Source organism: Plectropomus leopardus, chromosome 21 (genome assembly GCF_008729295.1).
Source record: "Plectropomus leopardus isolate mb chromosome 21, YSFRI_Pleo_2.0, whole genome shotgun sequence".
NCBI classification, from domain to species: domain Eukaryota; kingdom Metazoa; phylum Chordata; class Actinopteri; order Perciformes; family Serranidae; genus Plectropomus; species Plectropomus leopardus.
In genome coordinates, this window is record NC_056483.1 from 16397269 (window position 1) to 16409652 (window position 12384).

General features: G+C 41.2%; 1 protein-coding gene across 1 annotated transcript in view; it reads right to left on the minus strand.

Annotated features, from left to right (window-relative positions):
* Nucleotides 1-12384, minus strand: part of bmp6 (bone morphogenetic protein 6) — a 54160-nt gene that overhangs the window by 3783 nt on the left and 37993 nt on the right. Inside the window, exons 5-6 of the mRNA XM_042510300.1 lie at nucleotides 2060-2136; nucleotides 342-452 (exon numbers count right to left, since the gene is read on the minus strand). Of these exons, the coding sequence (XP_042366234.1) occupies nucleotides 342-452; nucleotides 2060-2136 (188 nt within the window). The remainder of the gene's footprint in view (nucleotides 1-341; nucleotides 453-2059; nucleotides 2137-12384) is intronic.

A 12384-nucleotide genomic window follows, 5' to 3' on the forward strand; every position in this document is an offset into this window, starting at 1 on the left:
GTACTTGTTAATGAGTAATCAAATTGTTTAACCATGAACCTTGATTTCTCAAAAAAGAAGGCAATCGTACTGATGTTACTGATGTAGCTCTAAAAACTACACTGATAAAAACAAAGCCATCCGATGAAAATACTACAACACATTTCTGAACTCTTCTGCTCTTGCAGTTACCTTTTGAAGTCATTTAAAACATTTACAATGCAACCCTTTAAACGGAGTTGCAGCCTTTTTTTATATCTTGTAGCACGATTGCTGCAATCTTCCTAAATCCCTTTCAAAAATCTGTCCAGTATCAGGGACTTAAACTTACAACAAAACCTACACTGTTTGGTTGGTCTTACCAGGGTCTGTACAATGGCGTGATTGGTGGCGTTCATGTGGGCATTAAGGGGGAAGGAGCACTCTCCATCACAGTAGTTGGCTGCGTAGCCTTCGGGAGCTATAATCCAGTCCTTTGAGAAACATGACAGTAAACGTTAAAGGCAGCTCAGTCAGTCAGTCCTGTCAGTGTCACTGTTTATTTGATTATTTTATGAATGTAGGCAGTTATTCCTTAATAAAAAAAAAGACTCCTGTTGGTATATTCAGTGTTAATCTCGTCTCCAAGGACGTCCCTGCTCAAACACTTCTGCCTGTGGAATCGCTCAGGGAAGCAATACTTCTCCCCTCCTTCCTTCCTTCCTCTCTGCATCTTACTGTTTCGCTCCGACAGCTTCTCTGCATGTTTTACCTCTGTCTAACTTGTTTTTGTGTTTTTATCTAGTGCACCTTCCTGTCTGTGTTAATAATCTCTCTCTCTCTCTCTGTCTGTCTGTCTCTTTCTGTCCAGCTCCCTTCCTGTGTGTGTGTGTGTGTGTGTATGAGACAGAGAGAGACAGACAGAGACTGTGAATGAGAGAGAGAGTGCTGGCAGTCTCCCTCTAGATGTCAGTGCTGTGTTAACAGCTCACAGCTTGTTTGGAAGGATGTACGTAACTCTGCCCTTCTATTTCTTCCCCAGTCTGTCTCGCTTTAAACACACAAATGCACACACACATGCACACGCAACCACACACACAAACTCCTTTCACAAAGCTACTTTAGCTGACTTTTTCTTTTTCGATCACCGATGTTTGGCAGCACTAGTTTCCTATCAGCCTGAGTCTCACTGGTGTTTTCAATGTGACTTTGCAGTAAATGATCTGATCAAGAGGAACTGACACTAATCTGTCAGGGTGGACTTTGTTTTTTCAGTAATTACAATCACCACAGGAGAGTAAAATGCACAGATGTTTCAGCTTTAATGTAGTGTGTAATAGTTGTTTAGTTTTCAATCTTTTGACTTTTAATCTACTGCAATGTGACAGTGAAGACAGCAAAGAAGAAGACTGCAGTTGAGTAAACATGAATGTAGGATTTAAAGTATTTAAAAATCAGCTTTGCAAATGTTTTATTGCATTTGACATGTTTGTTAGACCTCAAGGATACACACAGTGAGTGAATGTAAACATACATTTTGTTGGTTTACAGGAAAACGTAACAGCGTCCTTTTCATATCAGGAGAATTTGAGTCATCAACAGCTAGGATGCCTAAAGTATCTTACAGGAGGCAGCTACTTATTACACCTTCTGGTGAAAAAGTGATTGACAGTTATTACTGCTAACAGTATAAAACAACTTGGTCCTGAAGCTTAATGGTTATTGCACATTGAAAGAGACATAGCTGAAACATCTGTGCATTTTACTCCCTCGTGTTATTTCTGCAAACTCTTTGTGCCTGCTAGACTTGTATGTATGCACAGAGGGAGACTTGATTATGCAAGATATCCACAGTCATCCCTATTGTGTAGATTTGCATCCAACATTGCGTGTCTGTCGATCCTCGGTGAACCAAATTCGGTATTTAAAAGTCAAATGTATTGTTGTTGGCCTCTTAAATTGTCCTGCATACAGTCAAGTATCTGCCTGTCAGTAAACATGAACTAGAATATCAAACTAGCCCTAAAGAGACTACCTCACCTGTTAACCACACATGCCTTAGGACCTGTTTGGATGTACTGAATAAGAAAATGTTGGTTACCTGCCAGCCCAGCTCTCTAAAGCTGACGTAGAGCTCATGTCTTCTGCATGCGGTCTTCTGATCGCTGCTGTTGTAATCTGCAACAAAAAAACAGAAATTAATAGGACATTGTATCTTACACACACACACTCATGTTAAACATCTATGTAATGTTGTTCACATCTTTCTCACTGCCCAACGTGACTACATGTGGCAATCAATGTTTGAAATGTTTCCCACTATGTGACTGATGGTAAAATACACTCAGCAAAAACCCTTCCCTTGGGTAAATGATGCATTAAAAAAAAAAAAATCCCAATTAAACCTCTTGGAAGTGACTCATGACATTCAGTGTCTCAGAGCAGAAGAACAACACGATCCGCCTCATGTAATGCACTGGGTGGAGACATGTAAGGGCGTCCACCAGAGCACAGGCACAAATGGTTATTACAGCGGTCAGTGCGCTCTACGTGCTTCACATTCATCTGCTGTTTAATGCATTTGAACGCATGCCTAATTGAATTCATCAGCATTCAAATATTGCTTGGTGCGAGCTCAAGTGGTGACACAATGACACAACTGTGTTTATGGACTCTGCCGCCCTGCAGTTTGTTCTTAATTATCTCCGTTCCACTCTGCAGCAGCGAGGCAGACGGCAGCAGACAGTCCCAGGTATAGGTTTGGTTTTCACAGTCGTGGAGGTCATTGCTGGCATCGGTCACCGCGCTGAAGTCAAGACGGTGACACTGACTTTCCACTGACGTTTCAAGGGCTCTCTCTCCCGCACTCTCTGTCTCGCCTCATTGATTTTATTGTTGTGATTATTTTTACTCTTCACAAACCTCCCAGTGAAAGACAATGAGCAGGAAAATGCAAGCAGCTGAAGTCCTGTATTCTCAAAAGAGCTTCATCCACACGCCCCATGTGGTGGAGGAGTCGTCCCTTAAAATCCACCCTACGCTTGGCTTCTTGGTGGCCCCATGATGCCTTCAGTAACACTTCAGCCTTAAGCCCGCAAGTTATTCTAATTGTAGCTGGTCATTGGTCTGCACATTCTCACATTGCAATGTTAATTATAAAACTGTTAACCAACTGTTTTGGCTGAAAACCATTCGGTGGTTGCCTATTTTTGTTGTTTTTTTGTGTCACTTGTCATTAGGGTTACAATACTGGTTTCTGACTCTGTGTTTAGCCTAGAGTAGAGTTAGTGCTTAAGATATGTAGGCTACAATAACTTTACACACTGCAAGAAAAAACATTTTTTACAGCTTTGAGTTTTGATGCAGCTGGCTCTCACATCCAAAAGTGACATTTGCTAGTTTTTACATTTGCTCTTTGCATCGTCAGCCTGTTTGGTGCAGCCACTTATCCTGTCAAATCATGCAAACATAGCTATTTGCTTCTCATGGACAAGAAATACAGAGGATCTGTTCAACTAAAGAAATGCACTTAACCGCAGTTACAACAAGAAACAAATGCCATGATGCCATGGTATATAGACAAGCAAATAATTATAGATTTAGGTCCATACACGTGAAAAACATCATCTGATTGTTTTTTTTTTGTACCTCAAAAGTTTGTGTGTGCGTGTGTCAGAGAAAAAAAAAGTGAGTGAGTCAGACTGCAGATGAAGATTTGTCACTCAGTCACAGCCACTCACCTCACTAACTCACCAACAGCAGCCTTGTTTAGTCAGCTGGAGTTGGACACACACACACACACACACTGCATACACAGACACAATTATGTAAGGGTCATTGATGTTGGGTCCCTGAATCTCCACGTCTATCATTCGTAACCACTGGCACTTACTGTACATACACAAATACACACACATACACTCACAAATGACCTGATGTTTATCTGTTTAACAGCCAAGCCACTCATTAAACCGAAGAGTTGTAAATTAAATTCACCAGCGCTAGTTGCATTAAGATTTCATCATCAAATCAAATTTCATTTTGAACAGACGCTCTGACCGCACTGCCCAGACTTGTGACTATGTGTGTTTTAGCTGGACTCGCCTCAAGTAAGAAAAAGAGACAGACAGAGAGAGGGAGGGAGAGCAAGTTGGATTTGTCACTTGGATTCACCTCAGCTTGAAGTAAATGAGGAGAGAGGGAAAAGAGACAGAGAGGAGCTAAGTAGAGCATGGCACTAACACAGTCTCCACCATCTGCACTAAAAATGCTCTCGACAGCACAGTGATAACATGAATATGTCATCTGATTAGGCGGGTTAATTCTGTAAGAGACAGGAAATGAAAGGTGCGACTGGTCAAGGCAGACGGCTGCTGGCTGAGGTCAAATGGTCATCTGCAACCATCAAATACAGTCAGGTGTTTCCCTAGTTTACAGTTGCTTCCTTTCCAATAGGAAGGGCAGTTCAATGGGTGTCTGCTAATGTGGAAATACAGAGTTTATATGTGTGTGTGTGAGTGCTGTGGATTCAGGCACGCATGTTTGGCTCCGTGTGTGTGCAGATGATACTGGGTCACATGTGCTCGTCCTGCCTCCCTGCGGACTGACTGATCTGCCAAAGTCTTCAACAGCAGAGAGCATTTGGATCTAACAGATTTACTATATGGAGACCTTTACAGATGAGGAAACAGGCTGGTCCTAGACCAGCTGCTGTAGGATTGTACTGATTTTTCCTACAATTATTACAACAACAAAAAAAAATCCACCTTTTTTTTCCTTGTACTGTAAGGCACATTGGCAGTGTGTACATTGTTTATATACAGGAAACATCCAAGGACAGAGGAAAACGTGCCCTTGAAAGCTGTAAGCTGATTGGCTGAGTGACTTGGCTGACCTGACATGAACTTGAGGAGATGTTTATAAAAAGAGGAATTGACACGTTACAATACTACAGGACAATAGGGCTTTCACACAGTTAATGTGTAAAGATTTATGAGTCGAACTGCAAAATGGAGCGGTGGGGTTTTAATAAAGTTGGGCTGACATACACACTGGCTCAAACTACACACACCCATATTATACACACACACTCTCAGAGACCTCCTGCTCCTTCATCCAGGTCTAGTTTATGGTGCGTGACATTCAGCTTTGGGTCAAATCTCAGCCCAGGGTGGAGGGTGAATGAGGCTGCCTGCACACTACTCAGACTGCCACACAGTAGCTATTAATACACTGGTTCCTCATGAGGTTTGTGTGGTTGCAGGCAGAGTGGTAAAATCTGATCATCTCATTTGATTTTTTTAGACTTCAGTCTGCACACAGCTGCCTGTTTGGCATGAGCAAGATTTGCGTGCTGAGACAGAAAAAATGCACCATCAAAATAAAATTCTCCATTGGTTAACCCCTTGAAAGCTGGAGCAAATTTACATATTTTTATTGTGCTGGGGTCAGATGACTTTCACAAGTATTAAAACCTTGTAACTCTGAGCAAAGTCAAACACATGGGAAAAAATTTAATGAGCAACTTGGTAAGAAACATTCCAAAAATTGCAAGAAATTTAGAAAATTATTTTTAAAAAGAGAGGGAAAAATGTTTAGGTGACAAAACTATAAATTATCAAAATGATATATTTAAAAATATGTTGCAGTGTTATATTTTTTTATTTGTTGTTGTTTTCCTTTTTCCCCTTTTCCTTTTTTGTTTTTGTTTTTTATTTTGTTTTTCTTTCTTTCACTTACTAATTTTCAGGTAGTTTTCTTTAACTTTTTAAAAATGTCTTCCTAATATTTCAGCCATCATAGGTATGTTCCATCTTTTAATGTTTTCGAAAGCAACCAGGCAAATCTACTTATGTTTCAAGGGTTAAGTATCCTGTGCAGTCAGATATTCTGTTCGAAGGATTATTAAACCATAAGCAAACCACTTTTTCCAAGCACAGTAACTTTGGATATTTGGTTAACATACTGAGATATGATCCTATTATCAGCCGATGTAATTCCTGCAACTGTTAAAATCATCTTAAACTCATTATGTTACATGGAATGTGGATATCAACACACATAAAAGAATATCTCGCTTGGCCGTACGCTGCACAGCACAAGGTAAACTATTTAGCAACATATTCCCTGTTCCCCTCTTTCTCACACTCTCACACACACACACACACACACGCATACACACATACACACAACTCATTTTTCTTGCACCTCTCGGCCTTCAAAGCCATCAGCATTTACAGTCTGTGGGACTCTTTAAGAGGAATAAAGCTGATATTTACTGTGGGCTTTCATTGAGTGTAAAGGCCCAGATTTGTGGTGCCCATAAACCACATCTCCCCTTCCTGCCTGTAAAAATTTAATGCCACACAGCTACCGCTGAGCTCCGGCTCCCATGAGGCTTCCATTCATTTCTTTTCCCTTTGCTTGACAGAGAGCAGTGGTATGAGGAGGAACGACAAAACTCTACATATTAAACTTATTACTCTAATCTGTACACCACTATTTCTAACTTCCACTAATTAAAAGTCTGTGCATGCTGCTTATTTACTACTTACAATGTATTTATGAATATACCAGTAGGTTTTACATTGTAGTAGCAGGTATGCAAAAAAAATAAATTATTATATGATTCAGATGGTTTTACAATGCTCATTTATTAAAGGAATAGTCTGACGTTGTAGTGCAGTGTAGATGAGTAGTGCAGGAAAGAGGCCTAAAACCTGGAAATGAGTTTGCATTTTTAGCACTCCCGGTTCCCTCATCTTGAAGTCAATGGTTTTTCGGGTTTATGCCTGAAATAAGGTCTGTGGTTAACACAAGCTTAAGAGGCTTTCAAATTTTGTTTCAAAACATAAAACATGTCAGTAAATCTTTAATGAATTTTAAAGCTTCAATGTGTATCAAAAAAAGTGGTTGCTGACCAATGGCTTAATGAGACCACAGAACGTCATCCCGCCAAACACGGCATTACAGGCTTGTTGTGGTGGTAACATTGAATTCATGCAACCTGTTTTTTTTTACTTCTGTCAATGGCATTTCACTTCAAAAGTTGTAAACCTTTTAAGATTATCTTACTGAACAAATCTTGCATCATAAACTCTTGATTGTCACAGAGCTTATTTTCTGCTGTAATCCAAAATGCAATGGAAAAATCCCATAGGCTGTTTGTCAAGCGAACCAGGGTGATGCTAACTTTTGCATCAGCCTACAAAAAAATTTCCTCCCTGCAGCACCCCATATGCTCATTTGATACCACTAAATATGAAGCTACAGCTAGCGGGCGGTTAGCATAGCTTAGCATAAAGACTCTTCTCTGTCTAAGGCATTAAAATCTACTTAAAATCCAATTTGCAGCAGCAAAGTTAACTTATTAATATTTTGTTTCATCTGATATTCAATCAAAAACCAAAGCATAAAACAGTATGTTGGAGTTTTTCAGCTAAGTTAACCAACTCCCAGCTTCATTTTCAACAGACAGACATGAGTGGTATCGATCTTACCTAACTCTCAAAATGAAAGCAGAAAAGCATTTATCCTAGAATATCAAACAACTCCTTTAAGCACTAGTAGCACCTCAAAAAACATGAATTCTAATTTTACCTGCTTCTTTCACTGCAGTCAGGACCAAATATTTTAATATCAAATGGAAGCAGGATTTCCTTTTCTGACACAGTAATGTGGATGGAGCCAGTGGCACTGCGCTCTTCTACCATATTACAGCAGCTAACCTGGAAATGTTCTCTGTGAGTAGACAAGCATCCACTTGACCATGTGACGCTAAAACTCTCCGCTAAGGCCAATTCACATTGAATTCATTAAGGTGAAGCAGGGGCCACTGGTTCCCCACACTGGCTATTCAACAGCAGGGGAAACACTGCTCCTTACTGAGCGTAAGCACTGTAGCTCTTTAACGCTGAAACTCTCGATATACAGAACTGCACTGATATTAACAGCTCACTACACTACCTGCCATTCATAGGGCACCCAAAACACGTTTACAAGAACTTGTGTCAAGAGGAAAAGGCTATAAGTTACATTTATCACATTGTTCCAAAAATACACAAATTAAATGGTGCCAATTCAGAAGTTATAGCCAAGCTGTTTAGTGTAGGAAGTGTGTGTCAGTGTGTGTGTTTTACATCTGACATTAAAAAGTTGTTTCAACCCCAGCAGGCCACAGTCTCTCAAACTGCCTCACTGTAATTCTCTAGCAATTTCTCAAATCAAGAGCGAGAAAAGATTACAGCTTTTACAGTATCAATTACATGAAGTCCCACTGAGGTGGTGGTGACAGAAAACCTGGGTTATATAGACCCAATGTTTAAGATAAAATCTGGGTCCTTCACCCGGTAGGAGGAAGGAAAGAGTCCCAATGGCCTCATGCCTGCCTGAGCGAAGAGAGGCCACGAACAGTGACATGAAAAGAGAATGTCACTGACGTTTCTCCTCGCCTTCCCCTCCCACCAACCACTACTACTGAAGTTTATCTTTCTTCCTGTCTTTCATCACAGAGGTTATTAAACCCTGCGAGGGAGCTCCGCCGTGTCTAATTACTCCAACGGTAAACAAAAGGAGGTCGGGTGGGGAGGGAGCGAGGAGAATGAGGAGGAGGGAGGAGAGGAGAGACAAATGAAAAAACACTGCTGGCTCGGTGCCGTGTTATTATAATTCTTTAAGCGATACTGTTAACGTGGTCAGTCTTTTAGCTGTGCAGCTAATGACTGGCTAGGCCTAATTACAGGCCGCCTGTGCTGTGCCGGGACGTGATATTCCTTCCCCGGATGGTTGTTAACTTCCCCCACAGCCAAAGCCCAACCCGACTCCCATTACCTCCTCAGCCTTCTTCGCCCACAAAACCCCAAATTACCTTTAAAGGTGTTGTATTGTTCTTCTGGCAAAGTACACAGCAGCATTTTCCACTGCGCACACATCAGGCACACCCAGAGGGGGCGGAAGCATCATACTGACAAAACTATTCATGCATCCACCGCATAACTCCAAATTTTAGAAAACAAATAAACTAAAAAGACCATTTTGCTAAATGAATAAGACATTATACTTCCTGGTCTGCAAACTGTCTGCTTTTGTGACTGAAATCTGAAACACAAAGATGATTTATTGCACATATAATCACACTATTATTAAAACTAATGCTGCAGAAATTTATTTGGCTCAATTTGTGCTATTTTGTCATCTGGAAGACATTTAATATCACGTGTCATTTTAAATCCAGCTTGCTAAAATTGTGAAAATGGGGAAATAACAAGGCCCAAAGCCTCACAGGGAGTACAGTAGGGAAAATAAAGTTTCAGAGTTAAACGGTTGTTTTATATCCTAAGCATACTGAGGAAGGCATTTTAGTCATTTTTGACAAAGCAAAGAAAGAGCAATCAAATGTATAAAATCTAAATGAAAAATGCGTAGAAATGGTACCGAAATGACACAAAAGATGCAGTAAAAATCAGTGCAGTGGCAACCACACAGGTCAGGAGAGTGCAAATAGGGCAGAGGAGGGAAACTATTTTTAGAAAACACACAGAGTAAGTAAGTCATCCTGAAAAAAAGTTTTTAAAAAAGCTTCTATGTGGAAGTTCGTGCAATTAAAAACAAACACATTGCTGCCTTCCGGCCTTAGATCTCATGTTTTTCCAGAAAAAAAGTATCAGGGTGAATTATCGGTGAAATACTCTTTTTAGTTGGAGCTGTGGTGGCCTAACTGATGTACTGTAGCTCAGCGCCAGACTGGGGGAAACTGGGGGACAACGTCCACATTTTGTTTCTCCCCACGAGCGCTCCACAAGACGGATGCTCTTCCCATCCATCCTGTCTTCCTCCCTGTCTCTGGAGTGAGTGATGCGGTATTGAAACCATATGCCCTCCTGAATTCCTTGCGGATCCTCCCATCCCGTCCAATCCCAGCAGTCCTCCGCTGGCCACGGACACTTGGCTGTCGCGAGGGGGGCCTCCCCGCTTCCTGTGTAGGATCTAAATATTTACACTCCCCGTCGTCCCGAGTGGCGAGGCGGAGAGGTCTTGATGTTTTGGGTTATGTAAAGTCCAATCCTCCAGGACACATATTTAACAGTTTGTCCTTGTTAGAGCAGATTTTAGAGTAGATTCATGTCTGAGAGGTTTTCTCATCCTGATATAGTCTGGGACACAAAAGCAGCCAGCATACCTTATTTACAGTTTGCTTACAAAAGTGAGACACACTCTATTGGCATCTAACTTTTTCTTTAATTATACAATTATTTACATTTGCTAAATATTTTCCTGTATATACTGAAAGGGAGACAAGATGACATGCGTTACAGAGGCACTAACCCACAGTGTGAGCACATGGTGTGCACCTGAGCCCCCTGATCCACTCGTGTACCCCAGTATCAGTATCATCTTCAAGACATCTCGACTTAAAGTCTTAAGACATCTCAAGCCAAAGACAGCTGGATAGTACAGAGAACAGGTCTGGAGCCAGAACTGAACATGTGGTACACTCTAACTGTCGTGTAGCATAACAAATGATGAGTCTTTGTTCTCTGTTATGTCAGCCAAAGCTTTCATCTAATGCAATTACTGAGAAAAAGCCCTGCAGGAGTTTTACTTACAACCTGTTGTGTTAACAGCAGCACACTGTTACCTACTGAGAAAGTGAAGGAGATGCACTGGACAAACAGGAAGCCAAAAATTCTCAGCAAGGGATTTTCAGACTAGTAGTGAGAACAAACACAACGTGTCCTACAAATACCTCTGTTTACCACGCAGATGGTGGATGCATTAAACGGGGCAGCAAAAGCAGCAAGAAAAGGTAAATCGCTTCCCAGGTAGCCGGCCAAGTGAGGCCGTTTGTGGCTGTGTGTCAGTGCACTCAGTTGCGTTCTGGCACCAGAGAATCAAATGTGAGCCGGCTTTTGCCCACATTTAGCTCGGTTGTTGTGGTGAGTTTTTTTGGGTTGAAAATCAGCTCCAGTTGGCTGCTAACGTTGGGCCAGTGTCAGCCCCTGGAATCTGCTCAAGTATACTTGGGCTGATTTTTGCACATCATTTATTACAAATCTGACCTGAGACCAGCAAGCAGGTGTGCAGAGATTAGGCTACTTCTGGGCCAAATAATTTTGGCTACCTGAAGCTCAGCCCTATGAGATATTTAAATACAGTATGTGCTATCTAGACCACATGCTAACATTATCATACTCAGCAACACTCGGCAACTCTCACCAAAACAGTCTCGATTGACAAATAGCACAACAGGTTAAAGGAAAAATATGTATTTTGATTTTGGGGTGAACTTTACCTTTAAGTGGGTAAGAAATATCACTAATACTTTAAAAATATATTAGTGGTGATGTGCTGGATACATTTTATTTACAGCTGCTTACAGGGTTCTCCCCTCACACACAGCAGACTGAAAGCTTTGAGCCGTGAAGGCTTAATATTAACATAATGCTTCAACTGTCAAATTAGCTAAGGATCAGACCGATATTAACAGCAGGCTCCCTGAGCGCTAGCTTTATGTACTGCACTACTCACACAATGAAGCCTCACAGGAGCAGCTTAGCTTTAAGCACTGTAAAGTCTGGCCAGAATTACACAGCAGGTGAAAGGTGGGCGGATTAGGGTTTGATTTAATTTGAAAAGCTTGCAGAGTTCATAACATCGGGCTTATACCTGCTCATTACATCATACTGCTGAGTAGGAAGAGAAGCGGGGAGGACTAATGAGGAGGTTGAGAGGATGAGGTCACCTGTCAAGATGGATTCGCCGTCTGCGCCCTAAATCACTGCATATTCACTAGTCTGCTATTTTGTGTCTCTGCCATTTCACTGTGTTGTTCAAAATCTCTGGTAAGATGTTCAGTTTTTCCACAGGGGCAAAATAAAAAACAGAAATTACTTTGTAGCTCTCAAAAATCTAACACAGATTCCTTTTTTTCGTTGTTACCCCAAAACTCTTAAACTTCTTTCTTCTCCATCCTCTCTCCCTAACACCATCGATGTATCTCATATTGTTGTCTTCCCTCTTTTCCTCATCTGTTGAGCTAAAATCTCAAGCCAAACCCTCCATTCAACTCTCTCTCTCGCCTGTCTGGAGAAGTGCCACAGAATCCCCTTCATAAATAATACATTGTATATATAATATATTACTCAAAATGCAAGTTTCAGGACATACGTCAATGCTCTTCATTCATACAGAGAAACTACAGTAAAAAATCTGATTTTGGACATCATCCCTGGGCAGGGATTTTCATCTGATGGGGGCTGATTAGAGAGAGATGCGGATGAAGTCAGGCCCAATTTATCAAGCGTTTCAAAGAGGAATACTTCAAACACATGCTGCACCTGTACCGATCTCAACAGGTTAGACATCAGTTACGGATGTAGGGAGGTTGGGTTGAGGTCAGTTTTGTGTCTGATTGTGTTCATGGTTGTG